The 23,280-nt window shown below is 49.2% G+C and overlaps 1 protein-coding gene across 3 annotated transcripts; it reads right to left on the bottom strand.

Annotated features, from left to right (window-relative positions):
* Window positions 1-371: 371 nt before the first annotated feature.
* On the bottom strand, window positions 372-19,890 carry PITX2 (paired like homeodomain 2). Of its 3 annotated transcripts, XM_054591817.1 has the most exons (5): window positions 19,606-19,890; window positions 15,766-15,821; window positions 15,239-15,376; window positions 3,978-4,183; window positions 372-1,492 (listed from the first exon to the last, which is right to left on the bottom strand). In XM_054591817.1, exons 2-5 carry the CDS (start codon window positions 15,809-15,811, stop codon window positions 929-931), a joined length of 954 nt encoding a protein of 317 aa, XP_054447792.1. In that variant the 5' UTR covers window positions 15,812-15,821; window positions 19,606-19,890; the 3' UTR covers window positions 372-928. The 3 variants fall into 3 exon arrangements, with proteins under 3 accessions (XP_054447792.1, XP_054447793.1, XP_054447791.1); XM_054591818.1 differs by lacking the exon at window positions 15,239-15,376; XM_054591816.1 differs by lacking the exons at window positions 15,239-15,376; window positions 15,766-15,821; window positions 19,606-19,890 and adding an exon at window positions 5,035-5,513.
* Window positions 19,891-23,280: the final 3,390 nt, after the last annotated feature.

Raw genomic sequence — 23,280 nt, 5'->3', positions numbered from 1 at the left:
TCAGCCAAAGAAAGGTCTGAAAGACAAGACTAGACTTTGCAGCTCTTTTTTTCTGGGAGTGCTTTTTTTGTTTGTTTCTGATGAATGAACATAATGTATTTCTACCAAATTTAAATAAGTACTGCTGCCTTGTATCTTTAACTAGGCAGGCAGAGGGAAATGGTTTGTTTAGTAGGCAGTGACCAAGAAACCCTGGCCAGGCGACAGAAGAGGGCAGAAATAATCCAGACCAATTTGTATGCAGTATATTTTACTCCCATGAAATAAAACACGTTTTTTCATATTTGCTGAAAAGTAAAACAATAATATTGTACGAAATGTTATACACAGGGTAGGTTGTACATAGCAGTTTCAGAAACATCATTGCATCCACCAGAGAAACTATTCTAAAACTGATATTCACACATTTTTAATAATAATAATAATATGTTAGAAACATACAGTGTGGTATTTAGTATATACATTCCTTTGCTCGAAAGCGAAAAATTCTAATCGCTTCTGTATAACATGCTTTATTTTAAAGCCTAACCTTTAAAAACACTGTTTTGATATTACTAACAACTGCTTTTTATAAAATTAATTTGACATTTCGATATATATACACCCTTTCAGTCATTTTAATGTTAACAATGCTAAACTTAAAAAAAATAACAAGCTTATAGTAATGTTAAAATGTCATATCCAGTCAAACATTTGTGTGTGTCCTTGCAACTATTGGAAATACTTTTAGTGAAAGATGTCAGACATTGAGGAAATTCCTTTGAAATCAAGGGAGCTCCCCCTTCAATTCAGTGGTTTCCTTTTTCTCTATCTTCTCTTTCTGTCCCTTCCTTTAGTGCCCACGACCTTCTAGCGTAATTCCCAGTCTTTTAAGGGCAGAGTTGCCCCGTCCTGCACGGTCCCAGGATCCAGGCGCTGCGGGCGCAGCTCACACCGGCCGGTCCACAGCGTACTGGCAAGCGCTCAGGTTGGACGCCGGGTTCTGCACGCTGGCATAGCCGAAGCTGGAGTGCTGCTTTGCTTTCAGTCTCAGGCTGGCCAGGCTCGAGTTACACGTGTCCCTATAAACGTACGGAGGAGTCGGCGGCGCGTAAGGACAGGCGGGCGTGGGCACCGCGGAATTCAGCGATGGGCTGCTCAGGTTGTTCAAGTTATTCAGGCTGTTGAGGCTGGAGCCGGGGACGCCGGTCACCGCCGAGGGCACCATGCTGGACGACATGCTCATGGAGGAGATGGAGTTGGGGGGGGAGAACATGCTCTGAGAGGACAAGGGGTTGACGTTCATAGAGTTGAAGAAAGGGAAGCTCTTGGTGGACAGGGAGGCCGATGTGAGGCCCTTGGCGGCCCAGTTGTTGTACGAATAGCCCGGGTACATGTCGTCGTAGGGCTGCATGAGCCCGTTGAACTGCGGCCCGAAGCCGTTCTTGCACAGCTCAGCCTGCTGGTTGCGTTCCCGCTTTCTCCATTTGGCCCGGCGATTCTTGAACCAAACCTGAGGTGGAGGGCAGGGTGCAAACAGACGCCACAGATCGGATAAGTAAAACCTTGATTGCGGAGAGCACCTGAGGCCGCCTCCTCTCCGAGACAGACAGACACACACACACACACACACACACACACACACAGTCACCACGTTTTCCCCATCACCGCACCGCCCCGTGCCCCAAGCTGCAGGAGCTCTCGTGCAGGCACCAGTCCGGAGCTCCTAACAAACGCGGGAGGCCCGGTGGCCCAGGCCTGCAAGCCCCGGCTCTGAGTTTCGCCGCAAACCCAAGCCGAACGCCTGGCGGCCTGCCGCAGCTTGTTCTGTAACCCAGGCTCCCTCAGGGTCCAAAAACACTTACTACAAAAATAAACGTGGGTCAGCGGGCTTTCCAACCAACTCTTCCCCGGCCACCTTGCAAGCTTGTTTCCATTCCAAAGCCACAGACTCAACTGTGAGGACCAGGGACTAAGAGGGCACCAGAGCCCGCTCGCTCTCTCCCACACAGCGCCTCCCTCCTCTGTCGGATCTGCACTGCCGTCTCCCACTCCAGGGAACCTGCGCCCTCCCCTCAACATGCCAGGCTTCGACCACCTTCCTCACCAAAATAACCAAGTAAAAAGCAAAGGACCACCTCCTCGACAGTTCATTAAACTCAACGAACTTGGCGCGTAAATCTCCGAACCCAGAAAGGGTCCCTTTGCAGCCTCTCCCTCCTTCTGCTTCCCTCCTTCTCACCCTCTGTCCCTTCCAGGCCAGGTTTGTGAACCCCAGGCTCTCCTGCTGGGCCCAGTCGGGGGGCCTGGCTTTGTAGGCGGCCACCCAGCCCAGCCAGCCCCCGCCCGCGTCCGATGGCCCCGCCGCAACCCCGCTCTCAATCCACATTGGGACCGCCGGTCTCCCCAGACCGCGGCTTTTGTGTATTGGAGCAAGGCCTGGTCGGAGATTTCCGAGTTGACACCGGTGGATGTTTCACATTACACATCTCAGTCGGCCCTGCCGACTAATCCGCTTTTTTCCCTTTCATTCTCTATTTCCTTTGTATCCCCCTTCCTCTTTGCACCGGACTGCTATAAAAAGCACGCCTCACTCCCACTTGGCTGGAGCAGCCGCGGGCCTGGAAGAAGGTAGCGGGAGGGAGCGAGAGCCCAGCGTGGGCGGCGGCGGGGGACTTGGGAGGGACTGAAGAGAATCCAGAGGACTGGGGGAGGGCTTTTCCGAAGGATTCCACAGAACCCACAGATTGTGTTTTTATTTTAATTACTTGCCATTTCTACCCTGCGCTGTCTAAACTTTGCCCAGGCGAGAAGAGTACGTGAGAGGCCCGTACTCCTGCTGCACAGGAGAGCTAATGAAAGGCTGACCTTTCGTAAAACCACGCCGGCCGGCTGGAGCTCTAGCTCCATGCAGTTAAACTAAAACCACTTCCAACTTCAATCCGGCTCTTTTACCACCAGCAAAGCCTCATACCTTACACAAATGCCACCCAGAGAGTGCCTTCATTCCCTCTGCTCCGGGACTGCATTTTAGCCTTAATTCTTTTCATCATTACTGTTATGTTTTCTTCTTTCTGTTCTCTCTTGTTCTGGATGGGAGCTCTGTTTTTCTATCCAGAACATTTTTTATTTTTTCATTTAATTTTTTACAGCGAAGCCTCTGGATCCTATGAGTATTTTCTGTTTCCAGAATCTTAACAATTTTGGAGTTTTCCACGGACCAGCATAAAACAGGATATTGCTACTGGGTAACTGATTTAAGTTCATTTTTGCCAATCCATAAAGTACAGATTTGCTACAAAGGTAAGCTCTTTCTTTGATAAAACTATTACAACTGGGAAGAAGGGTGTACCAATCTCCTAAGAAAAGATAAATAAACCAAACCGAAAAGTCTTTTTCTTTTTCTTTCTAAGAAGACTGGCAGGATAGTAGTTGTGTCTTAATATGGCTTCCGGAGATCACAAAACCAGGGGGTAGGGTGTCAGAGACCTGAATGGCTGAAAACCCGCAAAGACCCTGTAAGGAGTGCGAGACAAGGAGAGAAAGGGCCGGGGCCAGGCCGGGCGCGAAAGTTTCCCAGGGAGGGCCAACCCTTTGCGTGTTTCTGGCTGGTTTTCCTAGTTAAAGGCGCACAGGTTGGAGCCTGTTCTCGGCTCCTGGCCTGGGAGGGATTTACTTAGCGCTCGTCTGGCGATTGCAAGCCGGGAACACAATACCCTGTGCAAGGGAATGCCACGCGGCCCAGTTTGGGAGGGCGCTGGGTGGCGTGGCGATGAGCGGTGTCGCTCCGGGGCCTCAGGACGGGGCCCCGGCCGCCTCGGAAGGGGGAGCTGTAACCTCGCGATTGGGCCCAGCGAGAGGCCGTCTGCCTTTGCAAAGGCACCCCACCCGCGCCCTCCCGGGCGGCGCCGCCTTCCACACTCCCTCCGGGTCTACACGGCCTGCATCTCTACAACGCCCTCCCGCCTAGCCCTTTCAGGCTCCACGCGGGCTCCTACCCGGACTCGGGCTTCCGTAAGGTTGGTCCACACTGCGATTTCTTCGCGCGTGGACATGTCCGGGTAGCGGTTCCTCTGGAAAGTTGCCTCCAGTTCCTGTAGCTGCTGGCTGGTGAAATGAGTCCGCTGCCGCCGCTGCCGCTTCTTTTTGGACGGGTCTTCGGCTCCCAAGTCCTCATTCTTTCCCTGCTGGCCCTTATCTTTCTCTGAGAATGAAACACAGAAACGTTCCCGTCAGCATGCCCGGAGGCAACCCGCGAACTCCAGCTGGACCAGGAGGCCCTGGACGGGAAGAGCGGGGCGGCCGGCGGGGAGGAGTGTGCGAGCGACCGCTAGCGTGGCGCCGAGCGCTGCGTCTGGGGGGTGCAGACGTGAGTGTGGGTGTGCGCGCCCCATCTCCTCCCCTTCCCCGGCGCCGTACGTTTTATTTACATGTTTATCTGCCTGCGACGGCGGCACATTCACTTTTTATAGCCTGTACTTTCGAGCACAATTCATACGCCTCTGCGTAGACACACCAAATCTCCCGGGACACGCACCCGAGCGCGTTGCACAGGCCCCCCTCGAAGAGAGCTCAGCTTTCCACGCGGTATCGGAAGGCTATAGGAGAGTGGACTTTGGGATTCGGTCTGGCGCCCAAGTTCCCCCGCTGTTTAAAAAGACCTCCTTTTCTTCTGAGGCATAATTTCAGAAATGCTTTGCTAACAAGCGGAGCTTTTCGGGAGCTGGAAGTCGACAGGAGAACTGAGCCCGGGTGGGAGATGGGGAGCGGCCTCCGAACGTCCTCGGATGTAGATGCTGGGATTTGTGTGACCCAAGAAACAGAAGGGAGGTCGGAGTAGGAATAGGGAGGGCGGCAGAACGGCCCTCGCTGTTCTCGCCACCCCAACGGGGCGGTGGAGGTAGAGCGAAAGCGACGGAAATTCTGCAGGCAGCAAGCTGAACGACCACTCCCACCAAGCCTTCCCCAGCAGGGGCCGACTTCCTTGGGAGCCAGAGGGGTCGAGCGACGCGGGGCGGCTGGGTGGGGGTACCTTGGGGCCGCGCGGCTCCTTACCTGCGGCCTCGGGGCTGGAGGTGTCAGAGATGGTGTGCACCTCCAGCCTGTGCTTGGAAGAGTCCAGGGCGCGGGTCTGACCAGGAGCTAGGACCGAAGCCATAGCCAGTGGCTGGGGATGGTGACAGAGGGAGGAAGAGGAGGTGGCCAACCGCTTGGTCCCTGCTGCTCGGTGCTCCAAATGCAGCGGGCCTTTCATGCAGTTCATGGACGAAGGAGCGCGCTGCCCTACGAATCCTGGGCCGCGTTGCGCTCTACGCGCGGAGGTTCCCCGCGATGTCTGCCGCGGGCAGAGTCAGGGAACACAACCCCCGCCGAGTCCTCCAGCCGCGCAGCCTCGTCTCCTTTGGAAGGCTTAAGCGACAGGTTCCAGGGGCCGAAAGTCAGCGGGCAAACGGAGCCATGAGAACGTGGGCAGGAGGGTACAGCTCCGAGCGTCTTTGGGGAGAAGGCTTGCAAGTTCCAAAGCGAAACGAGAGTGGGCAAAGACCCCTTTCTTCCCCCCTCCCTCTCCCAAGTACCCCTCCAATAAGGAAAGCTAACGCAGAGCGCGCTCTGCCCGCCCCCCCCCCCCCCCCCCCGCCGCCCCGCGCACAGCCCTGACAGCGAAGTGTCAAGAGTGACAGGGACAGGTAGCTGATATTAAATCCCGGCGGCGGCGGCGGCGACGGCGCGAGCCTCAGGTCGCACCCCTCCGCGGCGCGCACACGCACTCTCCCACGGATCGTCGAGCTAGAGCTCGGCCTCGCCTCAGCTCAGCTCTTGGCACCTGGGCCAGCGACGGACCAGCACTGCGGCTCCGCGCTTCCCTGTTGGCTTAACATCTTAAAACCAGAGGCGGGCTTCCTGGTGCGGAGACGTCACTCGGCCGCAGCCCTCCCCAACCTTCCCGCCTCCGCCTCCTCCCAGACCTTCTCGGGTCCGGAGTGACGTGGCTCCGACCCAATCAGGAAGCCCCGAGCCGCGGCGGAGGGACTGTGCTGCCTGCACCTATCAGCTCCGCGGAGCTGGGCCAATACCTCCCCAGCGCCCGCAGAGTCTACACCCGCCGGCTCCAACCGGCTAAAGACCAGCGGCTTTTTGTTCGGGCGGGGAGGTAGAAAGATGAGCTTGGGAGTAAAAAGCTTGGGAGAAAGTCGCTAGTAGGTACACGGATCAACAAGACACCCCTACCCCCCACCCCGACCCTTCCTTTTGTGTCTCACCACATCCCCTTTTCAATCCAGAGGTGTTTTTCTCCTGCATGGAAAGGAGACATGCTACTTAAAAACAGAAATATCTAAAAACGCCAACAAATCACCTCTCCCATTTAAAATTTTCCAAACAGTCTGTCAGGTGAATGCTGCGTTCATCTGGAGAAGCTTTATTTTAATTGCAAAAAGAGAGAGAGCGCCCTGAAAAGGCAGGCTAATAAATTAGAAATCGAGAAGCAAATGGACCCGTCAAAAGAAAATTACCTTGACTTTAAACGAACAACTGTTTGGTGGTTCACTCTGGATTTGTACAAGAATAAAAAGTCGCCTCAGATCACGTTCTCTGTAATGCTTATTAGTCCCCAGACAGAAAACACACAATAGAATAGAAACCCTAACCTAGCATTTTCAAAATGCTGAAAGCTTATCCATTCTACTTAACGTTGATTAAGACACATATCCTAGATCTTTCAAATTCCTTGTACACTGTATTAAGCTCGTCCTAACCCGAGAGAGAGACAAGCTTTAAATTCGACTCTCTTGTTTACTTTATTATCAATCAGATTGAAATCCATAAAGCTTGTAGAATCAACAGCCTTGAGCTAATTATATATAAAATATGCTTTAATGAGTTTCCATACAATTAAGAATGTTGCCAAATCACCAATTTCAAGGGTAATTTTTAAGTCTCCCCCCCCCCCCCCCCCGGAAGCTCAAGGCTGTCTTGAATTGTTAAAGTCCAAGCAGGCAGAGGTGGCAGAGTGTGAGTGAAGGGCAAAAGCTGAGGAGAACACTCAGCGAGGAACACTCAGCGTATTCATTGAGATAAACAAAGGAAATAAAACACCTTTGGGGATATCCAACTTTTTGCAGCATATTTCCAAAGAAATTTGATTTCCAAAGAAATTTTAAAAAGAAATACAAACATATCACTTAAAATAATTTTTGAAAGTCCTTTTGTCCTCTGGCTTACATCAGCTGGAGAACACAAAATAAACTCCCCAGGGTTCTGCATTGGAGATTGCTTTATTGTGGAGTTAGTGTTATCATCCCTGACTGTGTATTTGTTTGACATTACAGTCAATGATTTGCAACACTAGTATAAGGTATCTTCAGGAAAACTCCCTCCTTGTCCTTGGTCACAAGATTGGGAAACTTATTCAGTCTGGGGCAGAGTGGGTGAAACAGGCTACAAAAATGTTTGCGACTTATGCGTCTCTTCTTTGCCCTGTTATCACCCCAAACCCTATTGCAACTCCTCCCCCATTTTAAACATGCTTGAGGGCATTTGGAGGAATGAAATGAGAATTGTTCTTCAGTCTTTCTTCACAAATACCATCCCACTTTAAGAAGACTTTAGCTAGAAGGGGGACCTTTCTTCATAGTAAGCTTTAAGTCAGCATTTCTGATTTTAACCTTTTATTCAGTTCACCCCCATTCCAGACATACACACACACCTACTCAGAGCAGAACACATCCCCCGTGTGACGGGTCTGCATTGGCTGAGACTCATACATCCCATTATATTAGGTCCTGCAATCTTATCACTAAATTATACATATTATACTAGCAGCCTGTTGGTAAAGAAGGTTAAATTAATTTACATTCTGTTCATTATCTGGTGCTTAAATGACGCATTTTATCCCTGAGATTTGGAGGAGAATCTCCTCAGACCCCACAGCGTTTCACTGAAGACAATGCTCTCACATTTGTAGTGGGTTTTAATCTGATAAGACTTTAATTTGCTTAAGTCTTTTAAATAAGGGTTTTAGATGTTTCTAGCCATTTTCTTATTGAATTTCCTCTAATTCCCCCAAGATCATAAAGTATATGTGTAAAGTAAATATTTCCTCCCATTGTACCGCCAGCTGATGACCTATAACTAAGTCAATATGAATCCAGCTCTTTTCTGCCCAATGTGTTTACTAATCATATTCCAGTTTCTTCTTTGAAACCTCAGCATAGCTGTCATCCCCACAGTATCACGTCCCCAAAGCCTCATTTCACAAAGAAACTCCATTACATTAAAGAATGAAAGATTCTCCGTCATAGTGAGCATTCAGTTTTTGGTGCAAACTTAGGGTGATTTTCAATACTCCCTACTTGGGAGAGCTGAGAGGCTCCACAGAGCCATATAGATTTCTAAGCACATCTCTCATTAAACTTGCAGAATTTTGATTTAAGCTGAGTTGGCTCTGCTTGACTAATAGAACTTTCATCAGGACAAATACACACTGTGAAGGACCTAAACCACCCTCCAAAGTCGATGAAAAACCGAAGGGCAAGTGACAGCATCTCCTAGTTGCAAAGTGTGGGAGATGTTGGAAGTGCTGGTGATCTTCAGGCAGTCTAAAAGCCTACATTTCCAAGAAATCTTAAATTGTGTCGACCCATTGTAAAGTCAAGTGGAACACTCTTGTTAGAGTAAAAGCACAACTGTATATATGCATGCCTATCAATCTATAGACATATGCATAAATAATACATTACACACACTCCTAACCCCAGCTCTCTAAGCAACTGAGCCTGTGGGGCATTTCTTCACATTTTTTTTTTTTTCAGCCAGAGTTTCAACTCTCTCTCAATCTATTAATCATTTCACAGACTCTGAGTTGGGGTGACACACTTCCCAGGCCTAAGAACATTCACTCCGTGGGTGACAGGAGTACAACATGAACATTTTAGATGGGAAAAAGGAAGTGTGTAGTAGGGAACCAGAAAAACACTTTTCAATGAAAATTGTGGTAGTGGTGGGCTATTTTGGAGAATTAATTTACAAAAACCTCATGGGTGGGTTCACAGGTATAGGCAATATAAATAAGGAAGAAGTTGGAATGAAAGAAATCACATATTTTGCTTCATCGCTACTGTTTCCTTCCCTCTTCCCTTTCTTTAACTGGTTCTAGAAATTATTGATAGTATGATTTCAGCTTTCCTCACAGACTTTCAGTCAAGGAAAATAACGTGGTCTGTTCATGGGAAGCCGGGAGGTGCACCATCCTGGGTGGGGAGAAGGGACGGACGTGAAGCCCAGGGAGGGTTTAGGTTTCTGAGTCCGAACACATCTGGTATTGTCTCAATTGGATTTTCTTGATTATGCTTTAAATAATGACCCTTGAGGAGGGAAATGTGTGACACGGGGTCAGACGAGTTTTGAGCTGGTCTTTGCCAATTATCAGTCGTGAGGTCTTACTTAATTTCACACTCTTTAGTGTGAGTTGCGTAAAACCCCTGTGGCCACCGCGGTGACGTTGGATAGGCTGTACCGTCAACCTCTCAGTTGCAGGGTCCGGGTATAGATTGGTGTGCAACCAAGCAATCCACGACATTTGGAAAAAAAATGTGTCCTTAGAGCTCACGTGGAAAATGGCTCAATTAGGTGTCCCCCTGTGCTATCAGGTCCTGTACGGGTGGGAGTCTTGTTCTGGTGCAAGCCAGCTCAAGGACGAGGCCCGCCGGGATTCCACTTGGAGCCACGTGACAGGCATCAGGGTGCCAGCGGCGGTGTAAGGCACAGAGGTCAGAAGGAGACCTTGCACCCTGCCCAGGAAGTAGCCTTTTCTCCCCTCTTTCCTTTGCCTGCCTTTCCTCCACACAAGCCAAGCTGGAAAAGACCCCCTTTCTACCCCTGACCCCCCAGAATTAAACCCAGAAATTAAAGGCTTTACTGTGGCTACTTTTTTTTTTTATATTTTCTAAATGGATTTAAACAGTGTTAGTTTGTTTTAAAAAAAGGGTGGGTGGGTGGTGGATTTCTTTAAAATGAGAAGTCTGCAAATGTACTGAGCAACACTTACCTTTTCTGGGTCCATGCAATTGGTCCCCATATTTCTGCCCCCACACACTCTACTGGAGGTTGGCAGGACTAAATAAGAGGGTTTGAGATGGCAGGTGTAGGTACCCCTACACAGGCCAGTAGAGAGAAGATCCAGGGATTAGAGGAGGCAAAGGAACAGGGGGTTGCTGAAATCACTAAACCCACCTGCTGTAATGCCTTTTCACATGAGCATGCTAGCCCTACTGGTTTACTAGGTGCTTATTTAATCTGGCAATGCAACTAGTCATTAAAAGTAAAATAAAGAGAATGTATAAATGTTTGTTAAGGTAGGGGAATGACAGAAATGGGAATAAGATACACTTCAATTCAGGTCCAGAGAGAGAGAGAGAGAGAGAGAGAGAGAGAGACAGAGAGAGAGAGAAGTGGCAAGGGACTAACTAAAGTCACTTAAAAATCAAAACAACTATTGGATTAAAATATCCTCTCTCTTTCTATTTTCTTCTTTCTCCCTTTCCAGCTTATGTTTGTCTCCTTTTTCTATTTCTTTTACTCTCTCTTCTTTCTGTCTTCCCTCTCCTAGGCATGCTGGTAGCTAACATTCAGCATTAGTTGTCATGGTGACCATAAATCACATAAATCCAAAAATACCCACCTATAATCTGAGATGAAGCTTTTATTTCCCTAGCGAAATAATATTTTAAAAGCTGTCAGCTGACAAAAAAGGAACCCAGCTCATTGTAGTAACCCAAGTAATATATTACTTCTAAAGGTTTGAATTAAAATGTCAGCCTGTTAGAAACATGCTGGGAGAATCTTGGGCACTGTTCCTGTCAGATCTTCACAATGAAGTTGACTCCATCACTCTTGATCAACTCTTTAATACAGATACACAATTTTGCATGTGCTCTCTCTTTCTATTAATTTATTCTGTTCTCTCCCAACTACCTTAGCCCTCAAAGACTCTCTGCCTTGGACTGTAAAAGAAAGGAGACTCCACCTGGATGAGGAAGGAGCTTGCTCCTTTGCCTGAGCTTTCTGAGGACCTGTGTGTTGGTCCTCTGATACCAATCACTTCCCCAAATGAAAGATAAAGACTTTGGAGGGGGGAAAAAAAAGTGCTGTTCAGAACCATAATGAGGGCGACTTCCTAGAGGAGTTGAGAAGACAGAAACGAAGAGAGAAGGACTGGTAGGGAAAAGGCCAAGTAGTGGAGGACGGAACTGGGTGGCCAGGTCGTGTGTGAAGTTTAGCCCAGGAAAGGTACGTAAATTCTACCGCTCCGGCTTTTTTTTTTTTTTTTTTTTTTTTTCTACAGAGAGGAAATTTCTCCCATTTGGAGCCCTGCTTTTAGTGGTGATGGGAGGAGGGAGTGGCGGGTGGTAGCCGCAGTTGGGCTTTTTGTCTCTACCTTGGGCTTGTTGTCTTTTGCCTATTTTTGGATTACAGCGTATTCGGCTAGATGAAGAGCCATTAATTACCCATTCAGTCAATATTAGGAAGACCACAAAGCTTTTTACATAGGATTAAGAAGACATCGGATTGTTCCATTAGTATATTCCTGCTCACGAATAAGCTTTCGTTATACATTTCTTCCCCCCACCCATCCCCAGCCCCGCTAACAACTGCTGCATATATTAGCAGCGGGCGGTGCGGAGAAAGGCCGCACCAGCCTGACAAAACTTTGAGCGCGCACCCAGTCGGGAGCGAGGAACGCGACCCGTAAACCCTGCTTCTGCAGGGCGGGGATCCTCAGGGAGTCCCTTGGGACCACCGTTCGACTATCCTCGGATGGGGTCGGGGGACTACAACACAAAACGGAAAGGCAGCTTGTGCCAACTGCTGATTTGCAGAGAGAGTCCAAAAGAAAATGGAAATCTCCTCTCCCTACCCAGCTCTCCTCGCTCGTTGCTTCTGCTCAGACATTAGGCTCATGGGCAGTCCCCGGTTTCTGCCTGGGAAATGCATTGGGAGCCTTGCACCCTTCTAAACAGTACCTCCCCCCTCTTTTTTTTTTTTTTTTTTTTTTTTTTTTGTGACAATGCTTAGGCCCTGAACGCCGCCCCGCGCACCACCATTTCGCGTTTTGCTGCCGAGAGTCTGGGCTGCTGTCGCTGGTGTCCCTGTTAGCATTAAAGTCGCTTCATAACTGTGGAAGGAACCGGGATTGTTTGCTTTCAGGTGGTACTTAGGAACCCACATAGTATGTGCTCGACAAACATTTATTTGCTGATTGAATGACTGGGGAGTCTTCGGCCGCCGACGCAGCGGGGTTATCCCGGGTCTTCTGAAGAGGTCGGGGGACGGAGCTGTTGCCCCCTAAGGGGGTGCGTGTCGCACCGGGCCTTGAAGTTTCCCTCCCAAGGGAAGGAAGTTTTCGAAGAGTAGAGGCCCAAGTCGAACACTTTCAATCCAGCCACTGTGCCAAACCTATTTTAAAATTCATGGCATCGTTGGGGGAGGCCGGGCAAAGGTCTCCCACCCCAGGTTTGGTCAGGAAGTCAGGTGCCAGGACCAAGGGGAGACAGCTTGGATTGATTTCAGCCGCGAATCCAGAGCCACAACCCTGAAACTTTAAGCTTACTGACAGGGGATCAGTCCACTTTTTTCCTGAAGGTCAAGCCCACTTTTTTTAATTTTGCAAAGGCACCTGAATAAGGAAATACCAAGGACCTCTGTTCTAGAAGTTCTCAAGGGTCTCTGCCTCTTACTTCTGGTGGCTGTTGCTTAACGTGCCAACTTTTTTCTCGCTCCGCTTGCTGTGCCCAGTCATTCCTCTTTCCACTCGCTCTCAAAGCTCTGGCCTAAGAGGTCTCCAGCTGACCTCATGCCCCATCTCTGGGTTCTGAGCCAGGCTGTGGGGAAGACCAAGGGATATCAAGGGGACTGGGACTGGATGGGAAGGGACGCTGGGTCTGCGTGTCCCAGAAGTCCTCCCTGCTCGCTTGGAGAATGGTTTCAGCCTTCAACGAGAATCTGGGGTTTTATGGGTGAGGAGAGGGTAGTGCTGATAATATATTGGCTCTTTTTGAAAAATTTCATGTTATTGTAAACATTTTTTTCTTCTAAAAAGCAAATAAAAGCTATAAAACACAAAGGAGAAAACTCTCTTTCTTTTAAAAGCAGGCTGTGGCCAGGAGTTTGCTTATTACATAAGTTAAATTTGCTTATATTCAGTAAAGGGGATGCTGGTAACCTCCCTCCATGGGTACTATAGCTTTTTCCTACTCAGTGTGACTTTTTTTTTTTGCCTGTCAGATCCCTAAAAGCCAATAAAGTCAAGATTTTCAGGATTTCTTACTATCACATGCCTCTTCTTCACTAATAACATTAAATATGTTTGGGTAGCAATTTTCTTTTTGGGTCTGAAAGGTAGAAAAGAGACTATAGGTGTTGCCGGGGAACAGCCCTTCATGTGCATTAAAATGATCTGGGCTTGAAAGAAATGGTTATTCCGAGTTATTTGCTAATTATTAAAAACGAAAGTCCAGGGTTGTCTGCCAGAACTGTGACAGTACTAGACAGGGCTCCCCAGCTGGGCCGCCACTTCCCCACCGAGGGAGCCCCCATCCCACCCCAGGCTTCCCCTCTAAGGGGCCCTGCCTCCCCAGCTCGCACGGAGTCCACCTATACTCGAAACAAAACAAAACAAAACAAAAAAACAAAACAAAACAAAACATTCCTGAGGTCAAAGAACCTCGTGTGCCGGTGGGGGTAGGAGGAGACATTTCGCGTTTCTACAGCTCCCAGCATAGCGAGAAATGTCAGCCTCGGCTGGGCGGCGGCCAGTCCGCCCTGTGCGAAGTCAGATTGGGGAGCTCTTCTAGTCTGGCTGGAGCCAGGGCTGAACCTGCACAAAGTATTTCCCCCAGGAGTCATGGCTGCTCTTGATTTTTAACCATATCCCAAACATACTCCGGTCTAATAATTTATTTTTACGACCGATTATCAAACAGAAGAAGAATTTAACACAATCTTAATGACAGAAATCACCCGACCTTATCTCTGCATGGCCCCATTTAACCCCATGGGGTTAATCCTGGACAAGTGAGCATTTAACTGGCCCAGCAGGGGGACTCGCGATATTGTGCAGTGTCGAGGAAGGTCTGCTCCCGACCACTTTAGACGTTTTATTTCAACAAATGATGTTTTTCTCTCAGATTCACTGGGAAGCCCGAATGCAGGGCCTTTGTTTTCCTCTTGGTAATTTGGTTTATTTACTTGGCCAGGGTCCCAATTCGACCCCCTCTGGCACCCATTATATTTGTATCCTTACTCTTTAATCCGGAAAGAGGGGGTTAGGAGCCGAGGGCTGAGGGTGGAGGGGGGTCGCTTTATCTCCTCACACTATCAAAAATCAACAACCTCCTAAAGCAGGGCCCTTATTATTAAGGAGCCTAGAAAACCCAGAGACTAGAGAAACAGTAAATTAGAGTTTTTCCACGTATGACAAGGAAATCTTGTCCTGTCACACACACACAATCAAAGGACAAGTTTCAATTTAGCAAAGGCTTGTGCAATGGATTGGGGTAGTTTTAAGTTTTACACAAGCCTGCAAACTCTGAGCAGCAATGTCCCTTGACTCGTCCAGAGTGAAACCAGTCAATCGAGCAACAACACCACCAAAACTCGAGGCCCTGCAACCAGCACAACAGGTAGGTTCGTGTCGACGGGAGCACACACTCAATCCCACCCTTGGTTGCTGCGCACACTCGCTGTCCTCTGGCTCTGAGGGCTGTTGTCAGCTCCTCCAACTCCTCAGCCAGGCGAATCTTCGCCAACACAAGCCTCCCATGTTCCCCTTCAGCAGTAAACTCGGCACCCACAAGCCTGGGCGGGGCGCGGCTGAGAGCCGCCGGGACAGGGTGGGCCCTTGACGGTGCTGCCCGCAGTGGGTAGTGGCGAGCGACAGAGGTCGCTGTTGGACAACTTTTTCACGCCAGTTTGTGGCACCGAAGTAGGTTGGGGTGTGCGTAGATTAGGCCACAAGGGAAGAGTAAGAAAGCCAGAGGGAGAGGTGTTGGATCTCAGGAGTGCAGTTTGATTTGGGGAAAGGAATGAACTTCCTTGGGACGGCAGTTTCTCGTCCCACCCAGAAGCCGAGTATCTAAATTCGAGGGGCAGGAGCGCCGGTCTGGCGGGCTCGCCTGCTTGCGCCTCACCTGAGGCCCAGAGGCCCAGAGGCTCGGCGGCGGGTGCCCAGCTCGCGCAGCCTGCGCTTCGCTCCCGGCCTTACCATTGGTGCCAGGATGCTGCCGCGGGAAGAGCTTGCTGCTGGCCACCTCTTTCCGGCTCTCGGGAGAGTCCGTGAACTCGACCTTTTTGATTTCGGAGTCTTTGGAGAAGAGGCCTTCAACGGCCGCCGGCTGCACGCCTGGGCCAGGCGCATCAGCCCCACGTGCCGCCGCGGAAAGAAGCCGGGGTACGAGGTGTGGGGAAAGCAGGACGGAGGAGAAAGAGGGACAAAGAGCAAATGCCCAGTTAGAAGAAAGAGCTGCGGCCATTCTCGTCTCGCGGACCCTCTGGGCCACTCGGCGCCGGGGGCGTCCGCTCTCCGCGCCTCCCGGTCTGCCAGAAGCTCCCGTTCAGGGGAATAGGCCGTGGGCTTAGGGACGCGGTTTCCCCCGTTTCGGGTTCTGCTTTCCTTCCTGCCCTGGCCAGCCCCTCCGAAAAGCGCCACACACCGCTGGGCGGGTGCCCTCTCTCTGCCCTCGCGTGGCGCGGGCTCCCGTCGGGGGACCGGGCAGGAGAAGTGAGTCTTACCTAATTGCACACACGCCGACACTAGTTTGCGGCAGTTGGTCTCCATTCCCCGTTACCTGGAAAACAGAAGAGAAGGGGGGCTGTATGAAAACGAGGTCTGCGGAAGCGCAGGGCTCGAAGGAGGCTCCCTAGTGAGGGCAACTTGAACACCGCCTAGTACGCGCCTACTCTGTGCTAGGTTCTCGGACCTCACAGCCACTGCCTGCCTAACTTCATCCCCACCCTAACTCGGGGTGGGGGTGGGGAGGAGGGGGAGAACTCCCTCCAGAGCAGCAGCGAATGGGCCCAGAGGCTCTTGGCCTGTAAAGCTCCCGCGTTCTGGGGACCTAGGCCGTGGAACTACTCACAGAGTGTCTGTCAGGGGTTAGGAGCTCATCTGAACCCCAGGGTAACCTTAGCAGACACAAACTTTGGGGTCGGGGAAAGGCCTTGTAACTTGGGGAATTGTAAGCAAAGGCCACCATTCAGCACAGTACTCGTCGGTTAGTTGGAACTCAGTAAACATTTGTAGAATGTCAGAGTTAAGCTGTTCCTATCCTAGATAGCAGTTACTCTTGATTTTCTGTAACTCTGAAACAAACAGGACTTTAAGGCTCTCGGCTTAGGGGTCTCCAGGAACGAGTCAGCTTTGGTCCTCTCATCCATCAGGAGCCACTTTTCCATATTTAGCCACACTTCTCCCTGGAGATACTCACCCGACCATTTATTTACCCTAAAGTATGATTTAAGATCGCAGAGGGGAGAAAAGGTGTGGCCTGTGTGAGGACTGGGAAGAGCGGGGCGAACGTCCCCCGAGGGTTTATTGCCTACCGCGGGTAGAGAAATAGCTGCGAGAGACCGGCTTCCCCAGTTCTCCCTCTTCTCCTCCCAGGCAAACCAAATCTTTTTCAAATTTCCAGCCACAACGCAGCGAGCCAAACGTTTAACGCACTCCCTCTTCTCTACCACAGTCAAACCGGGAGAAGTGGGTGGTGAGGGGCTCTCTCGGTTTGGGTGGAAGAGATGGGGCTGCTTTAAAGGCAGAAGAAATGAAAGGAGGCCTCGTACTCCCCAGGACCTTTCGATCTGGGCGCCCGCCTCGCTCCAAGCCAACCAGGGTACGCCGCTGCGGGAGGGCCCACTGCGCTCGAGTGCGGGGCGGAGAGTGGGCGAGGGCGTTGCCAGGTTGGCAGAGGGGCAGAGGCCGGCAGGTAGCTGCGGTCTGCCTCTGGCCTGAATCGCGTTTCCCTGCTCCTCGGCCGCTCCTGGAAGGACCCGAACCCAGGGCCTCTGGCCAAAGTAGCTGACTAGCGGAGGGGCTGCCTGGAGCGGCGGTGTGGACACCCAAGGGTGGGGACTGCCAAATGGTTTTCCCATCCGCTAGCGAGGACGCAGGCGGGGGCTCCGCTGGTCTTTGCGGGCCCCGCGGCCCAGAAGTAGCAGTTTGGCGGCTCCAGATTTAGAGATTCTGCTGTAAAATCACAGGATTAGTCCCTGATTGAGATGTCTGTTCGTGAGATATTACAAAATTCATTATCACAGCTTTCTACTAACTCGATATGAAGTAACACAGATGGGATTTTATTAGTCCAGACTTCAAATGTTTACTTATGATAATTCCAGGGGAAATTTGCATGTCATCATCATTTCGATAATCTTTTTTTTTTTTTTTTTAAACGTCTGAACTGGCTGCATTATTAGCCGGTGGCCGGAGCATTGCATATGGTAACTACAAATAGTTTTTACTTTTTAAAAGAATAAAATATATAAAAGAAAAAGATCGGGTCACTGGATTTAAAGTCAGTCAATTATTACACATTCTCCCCTACTCGCGAGCTTTAGTTCTGAAGCCCAGACAAAGTAATACGAAACAAATCTTCAAGAACTCAGCTGTAAAGATTGAAAAGAAGGTCAAGACATGTTCCTCAGCTCTCTCCCTACTGTGTCCTTGTGACTTGGGGATTTATTTGGAAGTCAAAATGAGCCCTGAGACCTGCACTTATTTATTTATTTTTACTTCATATAATGACCAGGCCTACTAGATAAATTGAGTCTAAATAACAAAGGAAGACAACCAAAAATTAAAAAAACATAATTTTCCTATTCCTGCCTGTTGATCCGTAAACTTGTCCTGTCAAGACAAGTCTTAAAGACAAATTTGGCTGTGGGATTTAGGGACTGCTTCGATGGCTAATGTCACAAATTAAGATGTGCAACTTTTCCTGATAGAAAGTTTTCACCCCAACAGTTCATGTCCTGGTTGGAATGTATATGCCAGGCAATCTTGCTCTGTCCAAACTGAATTTTCTCTTGTGAGCACGCTAAAAGCACCACACAACTGTCGGAGCACACGGAACCACAGTAGCCAAGGCAGCCAAGCAAACTCTAAGAAATAAAACAACTTGCTTAAAAATAATTTCTAATGATTGTCATAAGAAAAAAACTGCAGGAAAAATATAGTACTAATAATTCCAAATTCTTTCACATTCTCTCCCCTTTTCTTTCACTTTGATATCCTATAATAAAATCTTCAGTGGAAAATTTAAAAATAAACAGCATAAGAACATATGTTTTAAGTGAACTAAATTGGTGAGATTAGCCAGTAAATTAATTCACAGTAGGTAATTATTTAAGGGAATTAAAATACTGCATAACACAGTTCTTTAGTTTACCAGTTTAAGCTTTCTTTTAAACCAATTAATATTGATGCTTTAGAAACACTTGAAGACAAACATGCTCAACTTGAGAAACAATGCACCTGAATAATTTAAGTGTAGTTTTGCTGAGATAAAGTAAAACATTCCATAAATAAAGTAGCTATTTAATTTTTAGGGAAAGTTTGATTGTTGAAACATCGTATGGTTATTTTGTGTTACATTGACAAAAATCCTCAATCTATTTGGCTTAATTGCTTTGTTTCTTTGGCATAATTGGTATTTGAGTTTTAGATTAATATCCTCCAAAATGATATTGAAACCATCTTTAATTCTAATTAATGGCCTAAGAAGAATTCAAGGAAATCTCCTTAAACTAGGTTTTTCTTTGTACAAATATTTTATGATGTATGTATTTCTGTTATTTTAATTTATAATAGTAAAAGATTTTCCAATTTAGTTTACTTTAGTAAACTTTAATACTTACACAGAAAAGTAAAAATCAGACTACCCTATGATGGTTTGATTTCTAAATAGCTTAGGAAAGTTAAAGCTATTAAATTGGACTAAAAAGAGGATCACATTTCTCAGGTTTAGAATCATTTTTTTTTTCTTATTTGATGTTTGGAAAATAGTCCGTGCACGCATTTAAAATGTATCTCCTAAAGTGCAAGACTGGAGTTGACTGGTGATCAATTTAAAGGATTTATAATCCGAAGTAATTGTGTGAGTTTGGCATCCAGTCCTGGCTCCCAGGTAATTCGTTTGGGCCTGAGAGGTCACTAACTGCCAGTTAAAATGGAATCTTTTTTACAATTGGTAACAATGGGAAGGGGGCTAATCTTCCAGTAGCTGAAACTTTGTTCCCAGCCCTTTATCTTGAGAATGCTAATCCTCAGCCTGAGGATTTGTGCCTGCCTTGTTGGCACCGAGATTTAAGGGAAGATACCTCTTTTTCAATGCCAGCCATGGTCTCGCTTCCTTCTCGACTTCAGCGCCCCATAGATAGTTAGTGACTGCGACTGGGGACGAAAGGAACAGGGCTTTGCAAGTTCCGTTTGCCAACTGCGTTACCTCGGGGGGCGAGGGGAGGGGGGAGGCATCCCCAAGAGCTACAAATCACCTACAGTGAAGATTCTACAAAGTGGAACAAATTTCTTAACTCACATTATCTCACATCCTTGAGGGGCAGACGGCCTCCACTTACCGGCTACCGGGAGAGAGCTGCTGTCTCCGCGTCCCACAGTTTTCCGGGGAGATTTCCAGCGAGCCAGGCACTGGCCGCACCGCAAGCTCCCGAAAGCCGGGCCTAGAGGATTGCGGGGCTCCCCGAGGGTGCCAAGTTCCGAAGGAGTCCAAGGGGGTGCAGGGACCTCCGGAATCTAGTCGTCACTGGCAGTTTCTTTTTGCTCCGCTCCAGCTTTCTCGCTCAGTCTCTCACTCTCTCTCTCCTCCCTCGCTCTCATCCCTCTCTGTTCCCTCTGCTCCGACTCCGTGTGGGGAGTGACGTGACGTCAGCAGAGATTCCACCAAACTCCACTGCACAGTGGCGGGCGGGCGGGCGGCCGAGCCGGGCTGCGCGGCGGACGGGCAGGAACCAGCACAGCGTTAGGGCGAGCGCGGGGGGAGCCAGCAGGGGCTCCGAGAAGCGAGGCAGGGGAGGGAGGTGGATGCCGGCCGGCCAAGGAGTCGAGAGCCGGAGAACGAGCTCCGGAGAGCGGAGAAGGAGAGGGAGTCGAGCAGGGCGCTTAGGCAGGAGCAGACGAGCAGCAGGCGCACGCACTCCCACTGTGGAAAGGAGGACACGAAGGGAGGATGGGAGGGAGGAGGAGAAAAAGGAATCTGCGCCAAACCAGGAGCTCGAAGAAATCAGACAGGGAGGGCCAGGGCGTCGGGGAGACAGAAAGGTACTCCTGGGGAGTAAACCGGGACTGATAGAGAGGAAGGGACAGGGAAAGTGGCCCAGGAAATGGAACAAAGGACAGTGTGCAAGGGATTGTTTGAGACTAGGCCTGTAGGGTGTGAGTTTGAGTGTGCGGGTGTGTGACCTTCTTTCAGGCCTGCAAGGTGGAGGGGAGAGGCCACAGAAACCAGGGATTGCGGGAGTGGGGTTGGGGATAGGGATGGGGTGGGGAGGAGGAAGGGAGGGAGTGACTGACAGGAGGCTGGAGTTAAGGTTGACGGGTTGGGGTGAGAGAGGACGGCAGAGGAGAATTATGGAAGAGTGGGGTGAACGGGGACAGCGGAGAGCGAGCGGGCGAGACAAGTCAACCCGGGAAGGCCTGGCCGCTTGGCTCAGCAATGAGGGCGGGGACACACGCGCCCGAGGTCAAGGCAAAGAGAACAGGTACGCGGCACCCAGTGTCCGCGCGCCAGTGGGCACTGACGCACACTGACCAGTGTACTCGAAGAGATTGCGCTGGACAAGGCTCAGCCTCTCGTAGAGTCTAGAATTTCCTCTGCTGTACCTACACTCAAGAGTTCACCCTGGGTCACGGATATCTCATTTTTTAAAATGACGAGGTTAAGGTTCCTGTCGAGCACGGTATTAAATTGCACGGGATGGTGGTGGGGGTTGGAAGAGAAGCTCCCTTCAGATCCACATTTTCTCTCAAAAATCGAAGGACATGTGACTTTAGAGAGGTCATTTTCACCCGAAAAGTGTGCCCTACTTCTAAACCCTGATTTTTCGATTTCTTGACTAGAGCAAGTGTATGTGTTTTGGTAGCAAGCTGGACACTTATGCCCTGTCCGGCCCTTGGATGGAAGGACTATAAATATGATTCGCCTGGAAGACCAGGTGTGAAGGCTTCTGCTAGGCATATTGGGCACAGTTTTTCCAGTCTCAAGGGCATCCTGTTAATGTATGTTTTTGGAAAGTGTTGGAAAACAGCCATAGCTCTCGGTTGGGTTTTCCCACCAATATCAGTTCCTACATAGGAGCAAAACTCAGCCAGGCCCGCCATTAAAGAGCCCTCCCTTTTGGCCCTCAACAGAGAATAAAGTTCTCTCTAAAAGTTGTATCGCTCTTCCTAAATCAACGTACCAATTCTCGCAATTTTACAAAAATAAAAATGACTTGTTGGGAGAAAGTGTGTACATTAAAAAGGCCTGTTGTTAAAAAACCCAGGTCATTACATAGGTGTGGGGAGTTTCTGCATTTGGGGGCTGTCTGGAACATGTTATGTGTTTTCTTGAATTACTCCGTGTTTTGAATTCATTTGAGTTAGCAGTAAAAACAGGCAAACAAACTCGCTCAATTTGTTTTGAATGTTAAATCCCTTCACTTTGAAATAGCTAACAGTCGACAGATGGACTCATTTTATGGAAAGGGTTAGCCTCTTCAGCCATGAAGAAAACTGAGGAGAGGTCTACATTTTAAAGCCATTACTAACCTTCACGTAACATCCGTGAAAACTCAAACTTTCTCTTTTTACCGGGTGAAAATTCAAGACAGTTTTATTTGAGGAAAGAGGCATAAGGGGGAAATGCCCACGTACTGTTTTATTTTTATTTCCCCTCTGTCTCTGGTAATTTTTATTTCCAATTTCTGCAATCTTGCTGAGGAAAGAAAATCAAATTTAATTAACAAGTCTTACAACTGAAATCTAAAGTCATAGCGTACCAGCAAATGTCCAAGAGAGACAGTTTCATCTTTGCTTATCAAGGATTTCTCCCACCCCTCCTGAGTAATGGGTTAATGTCTTTCCCCCACTTTCTTTTCATTTTATATGGATTCAGACACAGGCAAACAGTACGGCCTCATCTTCATCTGGTGGCAAGAATGGGAGATCTCACGGAAAAGTGGGAAAAGAGTGAGAAAGTCAGAGACAGGAAGATTCAGAGGCCCTGAGAGACTAGGGAAAGAGAACAGGGCTGCGCTGGGGAGACGCGCAGATATGCGCGTGCAGCCCCCTCCCCCTCCGGATTCAGAGGTTTGCAAACCCGGACTGGGATGTAGGGGCTTCGGGAAGCTCACGTCCCCTTGCCCCCCTTCTGTCTGGAGCCTCGCCCGCCGGGGGCTGGTTAACCCCAGTCCGGCGGTCGCAGACACCGCGCTGAGCTTTTGGGTCCTCGCCTCGCCCAGCGCCAGTGCAGCTGAAGTGAGCAGCTGGTGGGAAATGCAAATGGCTCCTGGAGAAATAGAAGATACAGAATGATTCTCATTCCCTCCTCGAGTGTGTGGAAGGAGCTGGACATACGTTTCACGCTCCTAATCCTTCTTTTACATTTTTAGTCATACTCCTATTAAACAACTAATTAATGCCCAGAACCACCGGGGAATACATTAGGCATGCAGCGGAGAGGCAGGGTGCTGGGGGGCTACAAACCACCGAGCAGATGTAAGACGTGGATTTCAGGTTTTTCCCTGTCAGAGCAGAAATGGAATAGTGGGCCCTGGCGACCGGCCGTGGCGATTGTATTTAGATTCCGATTACTCCAAATTAGAAAGGGGTGGAGGGAGCGTCCAAGCAAAGCAAACACTCCCCGCTCTGCAGTGGTAAACAAGATTGCAGCATCAAAGGTACCACCAGCTCCTCAAGGGCCAGGTCGCCTGGGTTGGGAGCCCGACTGGGGAGACGCTGACCTCACCTATCTGTGAATTTCGAGGGTGGTACAATTTGACATATAGAACTCTGGTCTGTTCTCCTGGTAATCCTTGATGAAACTAAGTGTTCCAGAATGTCTTTTAAAAATTTCCTCGGATGTATACATCTTTTTTACTTTTCCAAAAATTTGAACCAAGTCTAAAGATAATAACCATTTCCCCTAGCCATCCTCTCTGTCTTTTCGGCTCTCTGACTTAATGTGTGGGGAACACAGGGAACTGAACACCCCCACCCCCAAATCAGCCCAGGAGGAGGGGTACTGGCTGAAAAGG

The sequence above is a fragment of the Pteronotus mesoamericanus genome, unplaced genomic scaffold (assembly GCF_021234165.1).
Source record: "Pteronotus mesoamericanus isolate MK-2021 breed Mesoamerican mustached bat unplaced genomic scaffold, CSHL_Meso_final scaffold_232, whole genome shotgun sequence".
Taxonomy (NCBI): domain Eukaryota; kingdom Metazoa; phylum Chordata; class Mammalia; order Chiroptera; family Mormoopidae; genus Pteronotus; species Pteronotus mesoamericanus.
The sequence above is the reverse complement of the archived record's forward strand: the minus strand, read 5'-3'. Positions and strand labels throughout refer to the sequence as shown.